Source organism: Argentina silus (genome assembly GCF_951799395.1).
Source record: "Argentina silus genome assembly, chromosome: 10".
Taxonomy (NCBI): Eukaryota; Metazoa; Chordata; class Actinopteri; order Argentiniformes; family Argentinidae; genus Argentina; species Argentina silus.
The window spans coordinates 17401689-17426394 of NC_139664.1; the positions used below are offsets into that span (position 1 = coordinate 17401689).

Genomic DNA, 24706 nt, shown 5'->3' on the forward strand with positions numbered 1-24706 from the left:
CCTTTGAAATCGAGGCCAACCTGGCTCATTCAATCTGTTCGGGTCTAGCCAACGCACCACAGGACAGCTGGCCATTGCACAGACCATTTGGCTGAAATGTAAAACAAGCCATCAGTCATGTCTCCTTTGGTTTTTGACCGCCTCCCACTGTGTCTGAGCAGGATGGAGTCGGCCACACTCCGCGGGGGGGGGGTTACAGAGAGACACACAGACAGAGAGACACACAGACCGAGACACACACAGACGCACACATGAACAGATTAAATGAGATCTTCTCGCAGCCCTCCCATCAAAAACAAGCTCAAACAAAAAAAAAAAACGAGTCATTCGACTTGAGAACTCCAAACACAAAAGCGTTGGTCTTTTCGCAGGTCCATTTCCATGTCAGCCTCTTTTCACAGATGATCTTTGACCTGTATTACCTACAGCAGCAGCAGACAGGACGGATAGACCTCTGATGACTTGTATGTACACCCTCCCAGATTACAAACAGGTTCAGCGCTGGGGCAGCATTTGCATGTTACTCAGTGTGTTTTAAATCTCCTACAAAACATCTGGCAGAGGTTGTTAGAGTACATCAGGCTTGATGAGAACGCCTTTGAGCGTCGCCTTATTTCATGGGCTGTAAAAACACAACAGAGAGAGGGGGGGAGGGAGAGGGGGAGGGGGGGGGAGAGAGACAGATATATAGATATATGGATGGATGGATAGAGATAGAGAGAGAGATAGAGAGAGGGGGAAGAGATAGATAGATATATGGATGGATAGATGTGAAGTGGGAGAATTATTTGCCTTGTAATAGATGTATAAGTATACAGTATTATTAAAGCCTCATTTGATTCATTATTTCTTGCACTAAATAAGCTATCAACTAAATATAGCCAAAAGTCTCTGCCAAACACTCATGTGGAAAATATTATTATGCTCTACAGATGGATGGATGGACAGAGAGAAAGAGAGAGACAGAGAGAGAAGTGGCTACAGACGCGAGTCGAGATCTGTTCCGCCTCCCGGGACTGTGCCAGGCCCGCCAGGACTCTACAGCTACAGGTCTCAGGATACGCTGGTTTGCATGAGGGATTATACAGACAGACAAGGTAGCCTACACTCCAGGTCATAAAAGGATTTACAGTACCAGGATACAGGCATACATTTACGTGATTACTACTCCTGTAAAATGTTGGTTGTAAATGGTTCTTTAAATCGTTTTACTAGCGTTTTTACAGGTTTACAAGTAAGTTGGGGCACGGATATGGGATGTAGAGGTCTGTAGGGGATTAGCGGTGTGTGTGTGTGTGTTTAGGTGCGTGTGTGTCTACCTCACTCTGTCTATCTATGGGAGTGAATGAAAACCAACCAGGGGAGAGACAGGAACCTCAAGAGGATCCAGAGAGCTGCCTGCCCTGGACCCATGCTTGGCTTCCCTTACGTACGCTATCTTCTTGGCAGCTGGGGGCCATTACTCACTCACCCCCACCACTGGCAGCCTGCTTCGCTTGGTTAATTAGCACTGATTAGGCTTAATGGATGTCTGTCGTTTAGTACCAGTGTCTTCCCCCCCCCCGGCCAAGTGGGCCAAAATGTTCCCAGGTGAACTCCTCTGTTCTAACAGGCCATGGGAGAGCTGAGAGAGAGCAACCTGCCGGGTGTAGGGGTATGCTGTGTATCTGAGTTCATGTATACAGCGTCCTTTATACCACATACATTCGTCCAAAATACATCAATCTAATCCTATTCATCATCCATTGCACCAACTTGGGGTGCCGATGACCTCATGAATGAGGTATCAATTAAGCCTTCCTAAGGTTTAAATTAAAACCTTACAAGCCCATAGTTACACTATACTCTCACTCTTAAAGATTGGTAATAACGCTGAAGCACATTTTTAGAGGATACACATGCAATTTCTGGTACGAATGCCACAAATGTAAGAAAAACATTTGAAGTTGTCTTCTTCAGATGAGTTAGTGTTTTCTTTGATCAGGTAGCCAATGGAAGGCTTCTCCTACGGGCATGGTAAAAGAAGACAACAGGTGTACACTTGTGTAGAGAGGCCTTGAAGCGAAGATGCCTGGCTGCTTCTTGGACCTGATTGACAGTTAGAAGCCTATAAAGGACACATCAGGATGGACGGTTTAAGGATCTGTCCATTCAGGTCTGCATTTTTGTAGAGTGATGTACAAAGTGGGGTATAAATCATACAAACGGCCCTTTACCGTTCTCTCTGTATATTCTACCCTGAGGCAATATTATTCGTAAGCATGGTGTACATTTTCACTGTTATGCAGATGACACTCAACTTTATATTTCAATGAAACTCGGTTCCACGGCTGGTCGTAGAAGTACAACGGCTGGACGCCTTAGAAGCTTGCGTTTCGAACATAAAGTGGATGGTAGGCAACGTCATACTACTCAACTCGGACAAGACCGAGATGCTCATCCTTGGGCCAAAGAAAGGGAAACCGACTATCCGATCTCACACTCTGTCTCTACACCTGCATGATGACTTCGAAGGAGGCTGTAAAAAATCTTGGCGTTACTATTGACCCTGATCTTTCATGTGATACACATCAAAACCATCTTGAGAATCGCGTTCTTTCATCTCTGTAACATATCTAAGATTAGGCACTTCCTATCATTTAGTGATGCAGAAAAGTTGATTCATGCGTTTGTATTCTCGTGACTTGATTACAGTAATACGCTATTATCTGGCTGTCCAAACTCCTCGCTGAAAAATCTCCAACTGTTACAAAATACAGCGGCTAGAATCCTTACTAGATCCAACAAGTATGTATGCCTGACAGATATAGCGGACCATCGGCTTTTACAGAAATATCTGTATTGGCACATATTCCACCAATGCAACGAAAATGTGTGTCAGCCTTATATTCCGAAATGATAGAAAAATCTGTGTAATATACCATATACATACATGAATTTTTATGAATGAAAAAACTTGTTTATTGACGTTTGTTGTTACTGGAGTGCCTATTGAAATGGCTGTAACATTAGCTCTTTGGACTGCAAATGTTGCTCCTCTTTCTGCTTATCTGTCTGAGCCCCTCAAAACTAGACTCAAGTTCATGAAATATTACAGTGAGTCTGAGTCTTCCACCACCCCCCCTCCTAAATTAAGACCATCTACAGTAGAACAAGTAACAAGCTTTTTAGCACCAAAGAACCCTCTACACTCAGCTCACCAGTGACCAGAACACCTTGTCCAGTTCCCAAGTCCACATTTACTGTCATTTCATCCTCCTGATGGAAGACCATCAGTGTGTGTCCAGGACCAAAGCGACAGTCCCAAACTCTCTCTATAGGCTACAGACAGTAGGCCTAAATCCCAACTGTCATCTCCTCTAAACACACTTACTGGAAAAGGAGAGAGAGAGACACATGGTGAGAAAGATGGAGACAGAGAGAGGGAGAGACAGACAGAGATTGAGACCAAAAGACAGAGATAAAAAAGAGTGTGTGTAGGAGGGAGAGGTACGGGAGGAAAGTACAGTGCAGTTTTTCACCAACACGGCTGGACAGAGACAGAGAGCGGCCAAACAACTCAGATTTCACTCAAATCGCTGTTTATCTTTCTGCAAGTGCATCATTATAGGCAATATAGTTAAATGTCAGAATAACAATATGGCAACATGGCACGACAACTGCGGGGACTCGACTGTGTCTTGGAACGAGGCACAATGTAAAAATACGGTCAGACGGGGGCTTAAGATTTGCAGTTGCGTGTATTTTGCTTCCTGTCACACGGAAACACTTTGTCAAGCGACAGCCACTGATTGGGGAGTGCAGTCACTCCAGGCTAGTGACAAGGAAATGCCAATATCACAGGCCAACGCCGGCTAAAAAGGACAATCACATAGTGGCCTAGAAGGGCCAATCACTCTAGCCTAGAAGGGCCGCTGCTAAACGAGGACAAGGCAGTGAGGACTAGTCTAAGAGGACTAGTCTGAGAGGACTAGTCTGAGAGGACTAGTCTGAGAGGACTAGTCTGAGAGGACTAGTCTAAGAGGACTAGTCTAGGAGGACTAGTCTAGGAGGACTAGTCTGAGAGGAGTAGTCTGAGAGGACTAGTCTAAGAGGACTAGTCTAAGAGGACTAGTCTGAGAGGACTAGTCTAGGAGGACTAGTCTAAGAGGACTAGTCTGAGAGGACTAGTCTGAGAGGACTAGTCTAGGAGGACTAGTCTGAGAGGAGTAGTCTAGGAGGACTAGTCTAGGAGGACTAGTCTAAGAGGACTAGTCTAGGAGGACTAGTCTGAGAGGACTAGTCTGAGAGGAGTAGTCTAGGAGGACTAGTCTGAGAGGACTAGTCTAGGAGGACTAGTCTGAGAGGAGTAGTCTAGGAGGACTAGTCTAGGAGGACTAGTCTAGGAGGACTAGTCTAGGAGGACTAGTCTAGGAGGACTAGTCTGAGAGGACTAGTCTAGGAGGACTAGTCTGAGAGGAGTAGTCTAGGAGGACTAGTCTAAGAGGACTAGTCTAGGAGGACTAGTCTGAGAGGAGTAGTCTAGGAGGACTAGTCTAAGAGGACTAGTCTAGGAGGCCAATGTTAAACAACAACAAGCCAGAGAGACTAACGTAGCAGTCTGATTGGTTTTCATACATGATGCATAAAGATATGGGTTGATTGGCTGAGATGTAGCTAGGAGACCAATGTCAATTATACACCGGTTAGATCCGGCAACTCTGATTGGCACAACCTGATTTGTAAAAAGGTGCAATCCAGCCCTGCTCAAATAATGACAAGACAACGGCAAAACCTCTTTACTATTCTTTTTTGAATGATCACTTGCGCACAATGTGACGAATAAGAAGAATTTCTCCCTTCCCAGGCTTATCTCCCAAAAAATGCACTTGACTTGGCTTGATCCATCAGCTGCATGATTCGTGATTTGTGAACTGCGTCAGCGCAGCGAACCCATTTCCCAGCTGCGCCTTTCGTGCCTTTGACTGCAGCACAGCCGTGCTCAAACCACGATATAGCACACCCTCTCGTGTGTCGTTTAGCGAGGACAAGCCACATAATAGTCTTACTGGGTTTCATATGCGACACCAAGATATCGGTTGCTTGGCCAAGTTGTAGCTAGCATGACATATGGCATAAGAAAAAGCAATGTAAAAAAAAAGAAACCAAATCCGCTGTTTGATCTTTCATCACAGTTTAATCGGAATCTTCTCTGCCTAACTTTCGGCTCTCCAACGGCCTGATTATGAACAAACACACAAGTCAAATTCTGCTCTGAAGTTGTGTCAGCAGTGGGCTATAGATCTATTGTATCAGAACTCTTATTTGACTGGATTTAACAAACAATTAACGAGTCATTGACTTGATGTCATGCTGGGAACTCGGCTTGGTTTTGATGTTGAGTGTTTAATGTGTTTCCTTCCCCTGTGACAGACGCAGAGGAAGACATCAGACAGGCAACTTTTGGGGACAACAGTTGAGAAGAATCAGCTGGTTTCAGGATAAGGATCCAAAATCTACCTCTTGGCCTCTCTTCTGAGAACATCTAATCCAAATGTATGTGATCCTATGTTTAAATAAAAGTCTGTTCTGGACCTCTTTAGATTAAGACCAGTCCTTCTTTGTCTTGAAACAAATCCAAACCATCTATTATATGGTTACCATATCCTACTTCATTTTCTGAACAGAGAACCGGAAGTAATGGGACAACAAACAGAGGATTATTCTGATCTGGATTAAATTTTTAGAAAAAATTGCCCTTGATGTGAACTTCAAACTTGAATGTATTTAATTTTAATCAGATTCAAAAGATACGCCTGCAGAACATATGCATGGGTGCATAGCAACAGTGACCAATGACAAAGTCTGTTTTTTCGAGGCCAGGGTCACTTGACCAATCAACTAGCAGGAAGATGACATAAGCTCAGAGCAATACCCTCTCTTGGTCCCAGCCAAGTCTCCACAACTAATACTCACTCTAGGCTAACTCCACCAGTCTGCATCCAATTTCTATCAGTCCCTCAGCCTGTAACCGGTTCTTCCATAAACAGGCCTTTGAAGAGGGCTTTGTGTAGCGTCTGATGGAGGGAGACAGGGGGGGGGGCAGCCATGGTTTAACAGTGGAAGAGCGAGGAAACAACATCAACACACACACACACACACAACACACACACTTCTTCAAAACAGCCTGCCAGGCAACCAGAGTTCTGGTTCTGATTCCAAATGCATTTATGGCAGAGAAACGCGAGCCTTCATCCTCGACCAACACCAACTGGGCCAGAATGGAGCCAGTGGGGCTTTGATGTAGGGCCCGGAGTAGAGCAGTACCACAGCTCAGTGGGTTGTACATAGATTCTGGATTTTGCTTGAATCAAATGACACACTAATAAAGTAAAGCCCTACTTGGGGTAGGAGGAGGAGGAGGAGGAGGAGGAGGGTGAACCAGGATCAGGCATTCCAATGCGGCTGACAACTGCGGTAGGTCTCCAGCAAAGGTTACGAGACAAGAAGCACTATATAATCTGGGTCTGGGTGTACACGCAGTGGGAAGGATGCGTTACGCAGTATGAACCGTACAAGACTTGAGCGTGCTGTATCGAATGGAACCATGTTAAAATGTTTAAAAACATCTTGTGAATAATGGGTTTTTTGGATTGTTGTTTTCCAGGCTCCAGGGGTACACAAACAGCTTGCTGGTGTGTGGTAGCGATGTCTGCCTGCATTGTGTATGTATTGTGCATTGCAGTACGGGAGAGAGGCAGTGGTTCACCGCAACACTCTTGTGTATCCCTGAGGACCATTCAGACAGATAATGGGACGTCCCTCAGTCCCCTTATTGCTAAGACGGCACCGGAGATCTGAGGAGAGGTCAGCCAATGACACGTCACCATGTTCCACGGCAAAAACGATGATGCAGCACCTCCGCAGCCAATCCAGAAAATGGATGAACTTGTATCCTATCCAACCAAACTCCCTCTTTCTCCAAACAAAGCGAACAGTAAATCTAAATACATCAGTGGAAGCGGATACTCTCTCACAGCCCTGAGGCAGTTGGACTTGACCTGGTAGTCCCTTAGTTGTGGGCCTTCGTGTCCAGTAATAATAGGCTGTCTAATAGACTAACCTCACAGTGGCTATCAGACTATGCTATCAGACTGCTCTAATCAGAGGTCTCCCTTCTCCCCCAGCCACGCCCTAGCCTGGGCCCCTGAGAGAGATATTCCAGGGCAGTGGTGCGATTCTCAACCATTACCCAAAGAGTGCACTTGTTCTCATTCCCTCTCTACCCTCTCCCCTTAATGATTTCAAAAGGAAAGGGCTGGTCTAAGAAGTATGATCAAATCTCCCTCTGGCCCATAAATAAACCAGCTATAAAATGCAGGGGGGGGGGGTTAACAAGTGCTCACCCCGGGGAGGAAATTGGAACGTAGCCCTGACCTAGCCCTTTTACTGTATTCTGGGTTGGTGCTAACCAGGGTCTGACTCTCTGATCTAGATAGTGTTGTTCCCCATGTTGTTGTTATTGTCATTGTAGTTCCCGGCAGTGTTGACCCACAGAGGTTCAACACCTTCCTTCTAAAAGCTCTATTTTTAGACCCTTTTTTCCCCTGTTCCGTTGCCGTTATCAGCACGGAACCCACGCCACATCCCCGGTATTTTCCGTGTCAGTCACCATGGTGACCATGGCGGCCTCGACCTCGCCACCCCCTCTGCCATCTGGACCGGAGGGCAACAGGAGGCCTCCAGAGTCAGCGGCATTATCACGTTTCCGCGGGAACCTGGCCGAGAGAGCGTGAGTCGTGCTCTTGAGTGCGGGGGGGGGGGGGGGTGGGCACGACAACATGACGCAGAGAGGTTTGTGCACCTGGAAAGACTTGAGCCATGGGACTGTTTATGCATTATAGAAATTGCATTTTTACCGAGAGGAAAGCCTTTCTAGTCAACAGTGTTTTACAGTTCACAATGTTAGGGACCTCTGTAGCCTGCCAAACCATGAATATCATCCAATACTGACTTCATTCAATACTGATTTCAATTAAAATCACACTAGCCAAATATAAAAGTCTACAAGATCAACTACACATAATACAATCTAGATACGATATATACCGACAGTACTGCTCTCAACACTAAAACCGTAATATCACCAATCGATTCACAGTCTAGTTGGCGGTCCATCTGCAGCCATCAGGATGGCTGCAATAAGATGACATGCTCCGTCAAATCACACATAAAACATGTGAAAACAAGGCACATGACTCAAATGCATGCAGGCCATTAAACCCTTCAGCACACATCTGTGCTGGCCGAGAGACAACAGCGGATGAGTGACAGCCGGGGGGGGTGGGGTAGAGAGGAGAATGAGTCATCCTCAAACCTCATCTCGGCATTCCACTGTTGACACAGACGCACAGGCCTCCACTTGAGGTAACGCAAACAGCACATACCATTATAGCTGGATGTCTTTGGCTTTCTAGAACCAAGTAGGGGTATGGGAGAGCCATGAGTGACCCCTCCCCATGAGGTCATAGGTCATACAGTAACCACACATGAATAGCCCAGAGAGAGGAGAGACTGACTGTGGTCGACAGCTCACGCCTCGCTCACACCCTAACAAGGGAAAATAACGGCAGCACATACTTTTCATCATCTCCTCACCAGCTCAGAGACACCAGGCCTCATTAGGACAAAGGCAGGGGGAAGGAGAAAGGGGACGTGTATCACAAGTGGACGTGTATCACAAGTGTATCACACAAATCATGTTGTGTGACTCATGCCAACCACTGTCATATCTCACCTCTGGTACCGCATTTCCCCGGTTACGCTGCAGTTCCTGCGTACGACCACCAGGACGTCAGATCATTTTTAGATATTTGCATCCCAATGGGTTTTAATCTTAGTCACTGGAATTTTAAATACATTTCCACTAAATGATCTCATTTGGCTGCCATGGTCATGATCACAGCCCCAAATGGGTTCCCTTCCAGCTGGGTCTCTTCACAGCATCAAACCATGAGTCTGGGAAGCTAGACTACCTCCACTTTAACCCTATGTGCCTAAGACCCCAAATGAATGCTGTACTTTCATTAAAGGGACACTTCACCATTGCTGTTTTCACATACAGTCGAAGTCGGAAGTTTACATACACCTTAGCCAAATACATTTAAACTCAGTTTCTCACAATTCCTGACATTTAATCCTAGTAACCATTCCCTGTCTTAGGTCAGTTAGGATCCCTAGTATATTTTAAGAATGTGAAATGTCAGAATAATAGTAGAGAGAATTATTTATTTTCACATTCCCAGTGGGTCAGAAGTTTACATACACTTAGTTAGTATTTGGTAGCATTGCCTTTAAATTGTTTAACTTGGGTCAAATGTTTTGGGTAGCCGCTTTTTCAGTTCTGCCCACAAATCTTCTGGAGGATTGAGGTCAGGGCTTTGTGATGGCCACTCCAATACCTTGACCTTGTTGTCCTTAAGCCATTTTGCCACACATTTGGAAATATGCTTGAGGTCATTGTCCATTTGGAAGACCTATTTGCGACCAAGCTTTAACTTTCTGGCTGATTTCTTGAAATATTGCTTCAATATATCCACATAATTTTCCTTCCTCATGATGTCATCTATTTTGTGAAGTGAACCAGTCCCTCCTGCAGCAAAGCACCCCCACAACATGATGCTGCCACCCCCATGGGATGGTGTTCTTTGGCTTGCAATCCTCCCCCTTTTTCTGGAAAACATAATGATGGTCATTATGGCCAAACAGTTAAATTTTTGTTTCATCAGACCAGAGGATATTTCTCCAAAAAGTAAGATCTTTGTCCCCATGTGCAGTAGCAAACCGTAGTCTGGCTTTTTCATGGCGGTTTTTGGGCAGTGGCTTCTTCTTTGCTGAGTGGCCTTTTAGGTTATGTCAATATAGTACTCGTTTTACTGTGGATATAGATACTTTAGCACCGGTTTCCTCCAGCATCTTCACAAGGTCCTTTGTTGTTGTTCTGGGATTGATTTGCACTTTTCGCGCCAAAGTGCGTTCATCTCTAGGAGACAGAACGCGTCTCTTTCCTGAGCGGTATGACGGCTGCGTGGTCCCATGGTGTTTATACTTGTGTACTGTAGTTTGTACAGATGAACTTGGTACCTTCAGGCGTTTGGAAATTGCTCCCAAGGATGAACCAGACTTGTGGAGGTCCACAACTTTTTTTTTCTGAGGTCTTGGCTGATTTCCCCATGATGTCAAGCAAAGAGGCACTGAGTTTGAAGGTAGGCCTTAAAATACATCCACAGGTACACCTCCAATTGACTCAAATTATGTCAATTAGCCTGTCAGAAGCTTCTAAAGCCATGACATCATTTTCTGGAATTTTCCAAGCTGTTTAAAGGCACAGTCAACTTAGTGTATGTAAACGTCTGACCCACTGGAATTGTGATATAGTGAATTATAAGTGAAATAATCTGTCTGTAAACAATTGTTGGAAAAATGACTTGTGTCATGCACAAAGTAGATGTCCTAACCGACTTGCCAAAACTATAGTTTGTTAACATGAAATCTGTGGAGTGGTTAAAGAATGAGTTTTAATGACTTCAACCTAAGTGTAAACTTCCGACTTCAACTGTATGTAGACACTGGTATGGTACTGGATAATATGAATGTGAGGTTAAAACATGGTGAAGGGTCCCTTTAATTGTAACTCTAGCAGCTTACTGTGAAGCACAAGTGAAGTAATGTGCCTAACTATGAACCTCATTGTTCCTGTTAATCCTATGAGTCATTCTGAGTCTCTTATGAGTATGATTGACAAATCTGTGAGTGCCCGTTAAGCTCTCACTTATTGCCTCTTACCTGGACATGTATCAGTTACATTAGGAAGTGAGAAAGCCTAACCCATCACCTTCCACACACCCCTCCTCTCCTAGCGCAGTCCATCCACATTCCCAAACCTCTGAGGGGCCCCTGGCTTCCCAACATACACCCCCCTATGGAGATGGACACGGACAGACACACACACTCTCTTACCTGCACCGTTGAGCTGATTTCAGAAGCAAACCCTCCAGTAATCGGAGCCTCGTGACTGATAAGCAGACGTCCGGTTTTCACCACCGACTGAAAAAGAAGAACACACACACACACACACACACACACTCTGATCAATACAGGCCACTCAGCACTCCATCTAAGTGCTCAATGCTTACTGTACATCATGTAGCTCTAGAGCTGGGACTGGGTAGCCTGAGGTTTCCAGGAGAGACATGTGGCAGTACCCTATATTACAGTAGCACCGTGATGAATGCAGAGAGGTAAGAGGATGAGGAAGATGAAACTGATATGAGTACATTTTCCAACATGTTCCAACAGAAAGTCATCAGGAATGGCACATGCTATCTATGTGTGTCAGTATGAGAGCATGGATCTCCAATCATTCGATTGATACAAGCATGGGTTAAGAAGGAGCTGTCCCCCCCATGTCTCTTCCACCATGTCTCCGTCCGTTCATGTCGAGTCTGTGAGGCGGAAAATATACGAGTGCACACGTCAGTGAAAAGTGGGTGAAAGTGAACTAGGCTTCAGACAAGTGGACCTAAGGGTGTTGAGGAGTGGGATGACATAACTAAGTGCAGACCTTGACATGAAAACAGGGCCTAGCCCGAAGGTTATCCTCTCGTGTTCAAGAACGTGGTTTTGAAAATGGGATTAACTTCTCTGTAAAAACCCGATACTCTCTTTTTCTTGGACAGAACCCGTGATGTGGGGGGTAGTGAAGTGAATGTCAGGACGGCTAGGGTGATGATCATGGACATCAAAACCCCCCCCAGAGATCAGGCTTCTCTTCTGGCTTTACTGTAACCATGCATTACAGGAGGGAGAGGAGGAGGAAAATGAAGAGGAGAAAGAATAGGGGGAGGATGAGGAGGAGGAGGTGGTTGCTCCTCCCGCAATAGGCCCATACCACAGCGTATAACCACGACTATCGTATATTCTGATTTCATATGCACCCCCGCTGGCTGTCTATCCTCAACTCCTCCTCCTCATGTGTGTCCTCTCCTCACATCGTTGCCCCTTCATGACTCTTGGCCCTAGTCGAAGTCAGGCGACCTATGCCATTTATGTGACAAAAGCACAATAAACTGTTCCAAGCCAGCTGTAAATACCTGCTTTCACGGCTGTGTTTGTGTGGCTTGCATTGGCTACACTGCAGAAAGGGATTCTACTGGAATGTGAAGGAGCTTGGCTGTGAGTGGAATGGAGTGACATTCCTGCTGCAGGTTGGAATGGGAATACAGTTTCCACTGAGATAATGGACAGAACAGACCAGCAGAGATTCCCTCTTCCATGAGGACACAGAGGCCTACTTCTGCACACATGACACACACGCATGCACACCCACACCACCTGCCTACCCCATATACCACAAAATCACAAGGCAAGTCAAGCCATGACCAAGGAATTTAAACAAACGTTGGACATATGCCACACAGTCATATAGGAGTACGAATTTTCCAAAACCACGACGCCACAGATTTTACAACACATACAGGCTCTGGGCGTCTCTGATGCTGGAGAGGCGAATATTTACATTGCTGAGGTCCCCAGTTTGGCTGTGACACACAGATGAGGTTGGAGATTGAAGTTCCCCACACTTATAAGGAGACTTGGAACCTCACTACAACTGTCAGTGGTATGGTATGAACCTGAGGGTCGAGCATACGTAGACACTTGACATCGGTGGCATTTCCTGGAAGGGGCACTTACTGGGCGGAACGGTCTTCTCAGTTCTAGTGGGTGATAGAGAAATTGGCATGCAACAGATTCTTCTCTTTCGACCACGTTTGGGGAAAAAAACCATCACATCCACCAGACTTGGATGTTTATGACAGTAAACTGGGTCTGAATAAGGAGGTACGGGTACCAGGTGGAAGGAACGCCTGATCACCTGGCTATATCCATCAGGTATCCAAGTTGAGGAATGTTAGGAGAAAATGGAAGACAATAACAGTTCTGTTACCTGGCTGACAGGTAACAGTATCAGGGTTAAGAGGGGAAATATCATGGCGCGACATGTTCCAGCTTACGGCTCATGACGCACAGGTAAAGATAATAAATCAGCATACCGCCCCAATCAACGACCCCACCCTAACACTGACCCCATTCTCTCATCCCCGTCATACAACCAGAAAGTGTTTTACATAAGCCTTCCACTTAACCCATGATACTAGCACCCTACCTCCATACAGGCCAGGAGAGAGGGACACACACATTAGAATGCAACACCAGCGCATTCTTCAGATGCTTCCGACACAAAGGATCCAGCGCTGTTATTACAATATCGTGGGATAGAATGTCAGACCCTGGGGGCCTCGGGAAGCCAACGACCCAGTTAGGGATCACACTCGACATGCCTGGTCAGAGTCTAAAACACTAAGAGGTGGGGCAGCCGTTGGTGAAAGCCTTTTCTACCTCACGAAAGGGTATTTTATTTCCCTGTGGTGTGTGGTTACAGTGACAATGGCAGTACCAGGGTTGAGGTCGATTGGAATTTCAATTCACTCAATGGGATAGGTGAACGTCCAATCGAGTATCCGACCGTGGACAATGGCAGACGGTAAATGGTAAAACGCGGTATCGTAAGGACCACAGGGGTAAGCCGACCGAGAGTGCTAGTCAATGTCCTTTTAAGGTTACGTGAAGTCACTTCCATTTCAGTCACAAAAACTATAGAATAAAATAAACACATTGTGAAATTCAAACGGTGAAGTTCCTTTTAACCTCTCTGGCTTCGAACACTACCCAGTAATCTTCAGCTACGAGGCCGATAATCATAATTTATGGCGCGCTCGTCCGTTTATGGCTGTAACCAGTGCTTAAGCTTTGGATGGTGATTTTATTGCTGGTATCTGTTATGCGTTGCGGGACCGACTCCAAAACAAAGAAACAATGCAGACGGGATGGAATCAAACAGGCTTTTAAATGTCCAGTCTGATTTCCACATCTTTCCCACTGTCTCTATTCATCTGCACTCGTATTTCGGTCTGTCTCTCCGTTTTTCTGTCTATTTCAGTATCTGTCTGGCATTCACTGCCTTTAGAAAGGGCAACTCCGATGCCTGCTGCTGTCAGACCACAGCTTATTCACTGCTGCCCTCAACACTACCACTGTCCAACTCACTCAGTTCAACTTACTGCCTCACCCAAGGGAAGGCAAAGACCAGTGACTTTTCTTGGACAATGTATAGGCACGTACACACACACACACAGAGTCTCACACACTGTCACACACACTCTCTTTCCTCCCCCCCCAGTAGACTGGCAGTAGTGGTGTACTCGTACATAGTGATTGCGGCTGGCCCTTTAACCCTGCTCCTTCCGGAGTTGAAGGAGACTTCGGCGTTCTTAGAAGCAACCCGAGGCTTCCACTCTTGACCGCGTGGCTTGACCCTTCTCTCCAGAGTCACACAGTCCTCTTTTATTCGCCCTTCAGCACCACTCATTTCATGTCTGGAAACTCAGACCCAGGGTTCATAATGTGAATATGCCATATAGACAGTGGTGGAGCCCGCATATGAAGATGAGCAGCAGGCTATATTCACGAGGAAATTATACGCTCCGAAAACGAAGACAGAGAGCGAGCAAACAGACGTGAAGCCATGAATCTTACAGCAGGAGCCCAGCCAGACTGAGACAAAAGGCACGTTGGCTGAAGGCCCTCACATTGTTGCCCTTTTACTACTTGGAGTGGGGCCTAATGAATGCATCACTGTGCGAGTCGTGTGTCTAGGAGACTCCTAGTGGAAGATAGACTTCGGGAGGAGCGATGAAGCTGGGTCAACGGGTACGAGAAACTGAGTTCACTTCTTCTCCTCCTCCTCCTCCTCCTCCTCCTCCATGAAAGAGTGTGGAGAATATGAAATGCAAAAATGTAAAAAAGGCCAGAGGAAGCCTGAAGAGCCAAGAGAGCGATCAAAGGGGAGAGATGAAATGAGGAGGAATAAGGAGAGCTGGAAGAAGGGAAGGCAGCAGAGGTTTGAGATCGATTAGCATTTTTATTCACTCCTTTACTAATTCCCAATGGAATACAATGGGCAACTTTCAATTCATGAATTGAATTTCAATTCACTGCATGGGATTGAGTGAGTTGAAGTTCACAGTGACCCCCAGCCCTCAAGGGCAGAGAGAAGTGGAGGACAGAGAGAGTCATAGTCGTGTGGATGGAGTGGTCCAAAGAGGAAGATGGGTTATGGTATTGTGTAGTAGTAGGTCTTGGTCCTGGGAGGCCGGTCATGGGCCTGGGTGCTGGTCTTGGGGCTGGGCGGCTGGTCATGGGGCTGGGCGGCTGGTCATGGGCCTGGGCGGCTGGTCTTGGGCCTGGGTGGCTGGTCATGGGCCTGGCATGCTGGTCTTTTTTCTTTCTTTTTTTTGCGGTGGCTGAGTTTTACTGCTCATTGTACTGCAGGGCTGTCATTACCATACGCCGCTCTCTCTCCCTCTTCCTCCATCCCTCCCTCCCTCTACTTGCTCTCTGTCTCTCCCCACTCTCTTTCTGTGCCTGCCCCCGGCTGCCCGCTGGATCTGGAAGTTGGAGGGGAACCATGAAATGTTTACTGCCATTCCCATACACACCCAACATAATGAGCAGCACTCAACCTCTGCCTCCCAGAGTCCCAGCCTACGCTCTACGGTCCCCACCACCAGTGACTGACAGACAGACACCACCACAGCCTTCAGAAAGACGGACTTAGCCTGGCTCGGGATCAGACTTCAGGGTCACAGCGGACATTCGCATGCAGGCATGGATGGATGGGATGTATAGTTGTTTTTTTTTTTCTTTGTTTTTTTTAAATATAAAACAGCAGATGCGGCACCATACATCATCCAAATCCATGGAATATTTATGGTTTCGTAGATGCCCACCCATCTCCAGACGAAAAGTAGTAGTTTCACAGGTAGTTTTATTGCAGCTTTGAAAAAAATGCTGTCATGGTGCATATCAGCGAGAAAAACCCCTAGCAGAGGCACTTCAGAAGGAGTGATTGTAGAGTGTGAAAGAGGTATGAGAGACAGTACACCCACACACAAATACAGACAACCACAACCACTTCACGGTTGCTTATTCATATAGGAAAGTGTTTGTAGTCTCAGAGACGGAAACAAATACAGGATTCATTCATATCGCTGTAAAAGACTGTGGTTGCCTATAGGCAATGTTTGTCATGGTTTTCAAAAGTTTTATGTATGCAGCTACAAAAGGGTATCTATATTGAGATACGTTTACTTTTGACACTGCCTTGTTGGAAAAAAAACAAAATAGAACATAAAATAGCAGAGATGACAAAAACAAAATCTCACACGAACGCGAAAACACACACACACACACACAAATATAAAAGTGGCTCCCAGCGTTTTCCTAACCGTCCTGTTCCACAGGGCAGTCCATCAAATCTGAGTGTGACAGGAAGTGAAAGTTTAGAACCCTGCCGTCGGTGCGGAGCTGTCCTCGCCGCGGCCCTGCTGGCTCGCAAGCGCTTGCCCGGCCCTGTAATCGTGCGGCCGCCGCGGGGTCCTAACTCATGCGCCGCCATGTGATCTCCGTGACAAATGAGAGTCGCGGCGCAGCTTGACTTCTTACTCAGTCCTTTCAAGTGACGCTGTGCGATTAAGCGAGAGGAGCGAGAGCGCGGTGAACGGGAGGCCTGTTAAAGTATGGTCTCAGAGAGAGAGAGAGAGAGAGAGAGGAAACACACACGCACACAGTCTCTTTCTCACACACACACACCGCCTCAGCACTGGGCCCGTGGCCAAGCCTGCCTACACTGGAGCCAGGACGCCAGGGGAGACCTCAGACAGAAATAACTCCAAACATCCCATAAAAGCCAATTCAACACACACACACACACACACACACACACACACACACACATATATATTTTGCCCTGAAACCATACCACCATCAACGAATTGAGAAAAAAAACACAGAACTTGACTAGAGCTCTGTTGGTGCATCTCAGGGACTGCTCTGGGCACAGAGAGAGAGTAAAAACAATCAACGTTCCCCTTAAAGGGCCTATAAAAGTGAAAACATAAACAAGGGGAGTTTCCCTGTTAACTCAGCGTGTCTATGAGACGAGGGGGGGGTGATGTTTGACAAGGGCTTGTAATGTTCTATGTCAGGGATGTCTCATAAAACGGTAGAAGCACTCCGTAGGCAACACAAGGGACATAACAGACAGTAAGAGACGATGAGATTCATATGAGCCGAGCCAACTGTGAGCAACAAGGCGGCTCCGAATCTTTTGCCACAACTCTTCCGTGACAAGGTGAAGGATTCATTATCGGGGGGGGGGGGGGGTTTAGAGTTCCCCCCCTCTGCTGCCAAGTAGCCTGTGCCTGGGACGGATGGTTGAGCATTTCATCTGTTCTGATTCCAAGAGTCAAAGTCAGAGACAGGTCACAGTCTGCACAATCACAACACCATCTCTCACCGGTTTAGAGCCAGCTGTCAATCGCACAGCCAGTCATCTGAAACGCCTCAGAATTGGCTTCTAGATTCCTGTGTGCAACCCTCCAGGTGTGGGACAAACTAAGGGGACACCGGTTGACCAGCGCACTGATGTTGAAATTCCCCAAATCGGGTTAAAATTTGTGACGGTTAGGGTCAGTTTTCGGTTCTGACCTAGCCGGGTTGCCAATGGCATGCTGGTCAGAAAAAGTCCATTTAGTCTCTCTCCCCAGGTACAGCCTAAGCAGAGATCTCACCTCGGATGACATGACGGCACCGGGCCAGCAAATAGGCTCTTAAAAGGCAGCTGAGAAGGTTCTGTGAGGCCGCCCTGGACCTCGGTACCATCCTCATGAATCACCTCACCTTAATGACCTGGAGATGCCAACAGTTGACAGGAGAAAAACTAAAAAAGTACACGAAGTTCAGATCAATAATAATAATAATAAAAAGCCATTTGAACACAAAGCCAGTTTTTGGCTTTTGTCTGGGTTTCGCCTCGCCTGTTACATCAGAATTGGCCCTGAACAAGACCGCCTGGCTCGCCTGGCCTCTTCCACATCTCCTCTCCTCACCTCTCCTCTCCTCTCCTCTCCTATCGGCGTGCCGGCTGACCTCGATGATCTCAATCTGCCCGGACCCCAGGCCAAGACTGAGCCTGCACTGCTGAGCCGAGAGGAGACGGGGAGAAAACCGCCGACGCAGGCAGCCTATCAAATCTAAGTGGGATCGACCTCAGAGGAACACCACCATCCCCTGCTGTAAAGGCCTAGTGGAGCCAAGGCCTGGGAAAACAACACAGAGGAAAATAATGAACAGCAAAACACAACTTAATAATGGAGGCGGGGGGGGGGGGGGGGGGGGAATCCTGCCTCGGTCTCCATCACTCTCCTCACTGTGGCGAAAGCTAAGGGGACAGACCGTATTCTCATGAGAGCGAGCGAGTGAGAGTGAGTGTGTGACTATAGTAGCTGGCTCTCAAGTGTGAGGTCACTTCCCCGGCGAAGTAGACCACTGTGGCCAATAGACCAATGAGAGTCACAGAGCACACGTCCCCACATCCCTCCAGGAAAGAAAGTGGCCTCCAAAGCTGGGATAAAGAGCCCCTTGTTATTCCCTCTCTCTCTCTCTTATGCCTCTGTGTGGCTCTGGCCTCTCCTCTCCTCTCCTCCGGCCGGTGACACACAGAGGAATTCTAGAAATCTCCTTTGCCGAGCTGAAGAATGTCTACACTGGCTGCAGCCTGGAGAGTGAATGGAAAAGCAGTCAGAGAGGGGGGGGGTGGGGGGAAAGAGAGAGAGGGGAGGAAGAGGGATAGAGGGGGAAAGACAGACAGAGAGAGAGAGAGAGAGAGGGAGAGAAAGGTAGAGGGAATGAAATATGAGGGAGAGCCCAGAGGGACAATGGGTGGCTAGAAGAATACTGAAGAGACAGTCATAAAACAAAATAAAGAACAGGCGAAACTGCTAGTCGTTAAACTACAGTCAGTGTGTGTGTGTGTGTGTGTGTGATATTGCCTAACTGTATCCCACACGAGTGGTGTAGTCAAAAAAAGGCTCGAGTGCAGGCAGGCCTTTGGCAGCGTCAGGTTACGACCATACTTTTCACCATCGACACTAAGAAGAGAAGCTGGATCCACCAGCGAAAAAACAACCATGAGTAATTTTCCACTGATATAACTGCAGAAACACAGCCACATGACAGAGTTGTGGCACCACTGGCCAATAGGCACACGATATCACACACACACACACAGAGAAAGAGAGAGACACAGAGAGAGAGACACACACACGACCCCACTGTGTGTTAATATTGTAATTACAGACATAGACCTCAGTAATAAATATGCAGGAGCAGGTCCAAACCTCTGGCCTTTCTTCCTGTGCCATTTTTCGACTGCCCGATGGTTTCCAGTGACAACGGGCCAAAGATATTAGGAGAAGTGCGCCTCAGTCCCAGGCCCCTTAAGCAGATACAGCCTCTGACCTTGAGGCTGCCAGGGAAACACGTCTGCTAATCATTACCAGTCAGCCCCCCGTCTCATCCCTGGCCCCGCTCCATGGATACACACAGCCTACTGCTGCTGCTCTGAGGGGCGAGGTATCACATGACTGGAGTGGAACGAAATGCGCACCCAACCACCACACACACACACACACACAGCTCTAGGGGTGGAGTTGACCCTATGAGCTGATCCTCCCCAGATCCATTGTCAGGAATCATAAAAAAAATAAAATAAAAAAGATGTGGAGATCTGACTTAAGGTCAGCACTTAGGGAAGACTTCACCCACTACATGGCAAATAGTTGTTATACACTTACGAACTATTTGGCCACAGCATGTACTGAAGATATCCCGCAAAATCTGTACGCAACTCATCTGGACACCACCTGGCCGGGTTCTGATTTAGTATACCATAAATAAGAAGACGCGTTCAGAGAGTTTATTATTCCAGTGGGGAAATAGTGTAACAAAAACAAAAAGTACAGTATATCCTTCACCTGCTTTTTTATTTTTACTTTTTATGGATGCTGCAGTTCATACTTGAACTCCCACAGTGGTCTGGAAGGCACAGGTCGTCCTGTCAAAGCAGGCTCGCCGTCAATTATTTTAATTGAAAAGTGATGTCTGTGACAACAGTTGGGGCCAGGTTCTTGTTTGTTTACGTCTGTTTGAAGTAGTAATCTGTCCATATCTGAGCTAACGAGAGGTGGAGAGCGGCCAGCCAATGGGAGAGATGCTGAGACACGTCGACAGCTAGGCTGCATCAGCATCCCCTCACACGCTGGCCAACCGCCTAACTCAAACCTGCTGTGTTCCAGGATCCCTGTTCTCCACTTTGTGTATCTGGCGCGCTCACGCGCACGCACGCACGTACATTCATCATCCCTGTCACCTTGGAACTCTATAACAGCTCATTTAATTAATTAAGTTAGTGTGTTCTGCGGCTGTGTTTGCCAGATGACTCGCTCCAACACATTTCCACGTGGCCTTCCAAAGACCTGATGTTTGGACAGGGTCCACGCTCGCTGTGTTCACAGAATCTCTGTCCACAACTGTGTTCCAGGGTTTGGGTCAATACCATTTTAATTGAGGAAGTGAAATTCCAATTTCTAAATGTTTTCTTATGCTTATCGATGAAGAAGATTTGGAATTGGGCTTTCTCCGCCGAAACATGGCTGTTGACTGGGGCATGAGTGGCAGGGTGGAAGGGGTCAGGGCAGGGCGGAAGGGGTCAAGTCAGGGCAGGGCAAGGCTTCATGGTTGCCTGCTTAACATAAGTGGTACTCCGGTTCCAAATCCAACAACTTGGCTTTTCTTCTCCAACTCGAGGCTACATGTTGAAAGTTGTTGGGCAGTTAGAAGAAGCCATTAGTTACGAAACATCAGTGCCACTTAAAATAGAAGTAGCTTCAGTGCTCGCCTGTACATGTTACTCAAAACATCCCAGTCAGAAAAAAGAAAGCACCCATATCGAACTACACACACAAACAAGCGCCTATTAAAAAGACAACATTTAGGCAAACAAGGTAAAGTAGGGCCCAAATGTGGCCATCTATGAGCAAGAGGGGGAAAAAAAACAAAAAAAAAACAATCAGTCCATTAACATTCTGATGCATGACAATTGAGAAGGGAGAGAGTAGAAAAAAGGGAAAAAGATGGTGCCAGTTCTGCTCGGTTGGTCTGAGTGTGGGTCTCTACTGAACACTGAGGTTATTAATCAGAAATGATGGGGTTATGGTCTAGAGGAGGTCTGAAGCCAAGCAGAGCTGCTGTTTGTTTATCTCACTATCATAACATGGTTTCCATCTAATCTGCCCAGGATTAAAGTTGCATAAACAATCAAAAAATCAGATGATTATAAGACTTAAAAACCAATCTTATCTTTTAATGATCAGTTTCCGTTTCATGGTGGTCAGTGGAGATGGCAGGAAATATGTTCCGTGTGGCGTATTGCGGCAAAAACGGTTTCCGAATCAACTTCTGATGTTTTTAAAAGATTGAGATTTAAAAAAAAAAAAGGTAAAGTGTTTCCTGTTGTAGTGTAAAGACAAAACACTGCATAGAAAACAACTAAAAAGTGTCCAAACTTTCCCCATATACCCATATAATTACAGTAGATATCGCAAAAAACAACACAAACAACCGTAGCCAACGGCGGAGTACAGTATGTTAAACTTGACATTGTGCCCAAAAAAAAATAATTTAAAAAAAAAAAATGGCTCTGAACAAAATGTTTGCTTCCCGCATTGTTTCCGTCTCGTTTCGTGACAAACAAACACTCTCTGTCCTGGTCCTGGACAGTATTTACCAGCTCTCTTTGACTAAGACACACATTATGCCTCGGGAGCACTTAGTGGGGAAAGGTGGGCAGGTGGATGAGTGGGTCTTATCTACAGCTAGTCCACCCGCTCCGGTGCTCTCAGCACAGTGAGCAGTGAGCAGCATCGCTTCCAAGAATCACAGCACGGCCTTACAGGTTAACGAGTACACCTATGCCCCCTTCCTCTCTCCCTCTCCCCCCCCCCCCCCTTCCTCTTCTTCTCCCTCCTTCTTCCTCCTCCTCCTTCTCCCTCCTTCTTTTTATCTATCCATCTCTCTCCGTCACTGGCTCGCACGCACTTCGTCCTGATATGCTCCCGCCTCTGTGGAGTTGAGCAGGTTCAGCCAAGCGTGTTGCGTCACCAGGAGGGACGAGGCCCAGCATTCTGTCTCTGACGCCAAGACAGAGACTATTCGATTTACAGGGACTGTCTTCGAAACCCAGTGTACACACTCTTAAACTATAACAACAGAAGTTGGCGTGGAGGGGCAGGCAGCTCAGACTCATCACCGCCCTGAGGGCACGTGCTTGTTTGCACGCACGCACGCACGCACTCACACCTCTCTCCAATTCAGAGAGAGAAGGCCGAGACTGGCCAAACAAAAGCATATAGCATCATTCATTAGACTGGCTACATTACAAACATAACAACTCAAGCTGATATTCAGCTTCCCTAGAGGAGACCGCACCTTCAATACATCCTCACTTGGCCTAAATATCCCAAAAACAATGCGATGGGTCTTTGAGTACGATTCTCCACTCCCAGTGAACTTGAATAACCCTTGATGATCCGGGGCACAGCCGACACCTGCTGCCAGTCTCTGTGTCTTGCCAACACACCCGCTGTCTGATAGACGGTTACCATGGCGAACAGCAGCCCTGTCAGGGCCTCGGGGTACCCGAGAGCACCCTCCACAATCACGCCATCACCGCGCCAACAGAACTCAAATCACGACAGGTTGACATGTCACTCGACACACCAACAGGACTCGATCACTGTTCATCATCGGAGCAGTGCTCATATCAACCAGGAGGGGGTGCAGTAGAGCACACTACACTGCATACCATGGGAGGCTGGTAGAGGTAAAAATCGGAGGGGGGGGGGGGTCATTGAAATGCATGGAATGAGGAATGGTATCAAACACACTGTCAGACTTCTCCTTCTCTTCCTGCTTTGGATGGTCACTTCTCATTTGGCACCTAACGTGGCCATATTTCAGGAAAGAAGGCAAGGCGCGCACACACACGTGCAGTGGTTGGCACTTCAGAAATATTGTGTTGGAGTGATTACATGTTGACTGGAGACTAGTCAGCGTTCATGATGGGTGTAAAGAGCTAGTTAATGGTCTTCCTCTGGTAGACATCACACGCATGCACGCACGCACACAGACACACGTCTGTGTCTGTGTCATTCAGGGACACCATGGTGAACGGAATGTTCACTGGATTGGAAAGAAGAAAAATGTGTTTTAAAAAGGTGGAGACAGGACTTGCACAATCACAAACTAGAATGGACTTGCTGCACAAATAAATAAACTCAATCCTTCTGGGTGAAATATACGGTTTGCAATGACAGTTATATAAAACATTGAGAGAGGGGGTGAACAGGTGAGAAAGTGCAAGGCAGAGAGGTAACGGGGTAGAGCGAGAGAGAGAGAGAGAGAGAGAGAGAGATAAGCATCTGGAGAGAGATAGGGATCTAGTGTAAACCATCAATCAAGGAATTCTAAAACAGGGTTTCCCAGCCAAGATCCAGGGGGGTGTACTACTGCCTATCACAGTGTCAGCTCCTTGGTCCCCTGAGGCAGCGCCATCTGAGATCACAATGAGGTTCATCTTGACAGATATATACACGTATACAGATGTGGGTACTTTGCGAATTGGTTCACTGCATCTGAACTCTGCAGAAAGGTAACTGGAGAACAGATCCAGAACAGATTATATGAACCCTGTATTAGAGTTCCTGAGACCCTACCACACAGACTAGGGTGGAGACGAAAGGCCCTTCCAGTCCCTCCGCAAGTCTTCCGTAAAAATCCAACATACATCATTTACCGTGAACTTTCTCTCCAATGCATTTTTATTGGGGACACGCGCTTGGAGCCTCCAAAGACTGGAGCCACATCTTGATTGTGTTAGCCAGTTGGGGGCCAGGACGTTTGCTTTGGCCTGGCTAAACTCTGGCAGTGTTTTGTCTGATTGAGGATGAAGCAGTCAAAACAGCTTTTGAGTAGAGCACGCACACACGGGCGCACACACACAGACACACACACACACACAGAATCACACACACACACAGACACAGACACACACAGACGTTGGTAGAGAATAAGGAGTAAAACAAGCGGTCCATTGTGGAGAGTTCTGAACTCCTCCAGTACCCGGGCTTGCTGGTTGACAGGCCCTGTGTGCGGCATCATGGGAAATGCCATCTCCAATCAGGGGCTGGCGTAACGAAGGCTGCATGACTGGGTGTACAGTAGACGCTCAGCGGTTTCACACTGGCCGGATCTGGGGGAAAACTGGAAAGCTAAGGCTGGAAACCAGTCTGAATCACAAGAGCGCGCTCTAATAATAATACGAAAGCCTGGCCCCCCCGAGTAATGGATGACAGACCGGCCAACGCAAACTGCCTGTTAACAGAGAACGGTGGAAATATCGGATCAAACTGAAATACGACACGCTGGCGCAGTGTGAAAAACATTTGGGCCGAGTCAGAACAATGGGGTACAGGGAGGGAGGGAGAAGTCAGTCAAGTCGTAAAAGAATCAAAAAAGGGTCACCGGTACTCGGTATAACAGAAGGATTTATGCTCCGACTCATCCTATCCCTGTCTTCGACTTAGTAGCACAGCCAGGCAGACTTTCCACATGATATCATCTGAGCCACTGGTCTGGCAAGGGCAAACCA

The 24706-nt window shown here is 47.0% G+C and overlaps 1 protein-coding gene across 2 annotated transcripts in view; it reads right to left on the reverse strand.

Moving 5' to 3' along the window:
* The window catches only part of bckdhb (branched chain keto acid dehydrogenase E1 subunit beta), a 42252-nt gene that overhangs the window by 2399 nt on the left and 15147 nt on the right, over positions 1-24706 (reverse strand). For both annotated transcript variants that reach the window (XM_083678103.1, XM_083678102.1), the window contains exon 9: positions 10999-11085. In XM_083678103.1, coding sequence (XP_083534229.1) covers positions 10999-11085 — 87 coding nt within the window. The remainder of the gene's footprint in view (positions 1-10998; positions 11086-24706) is intronic.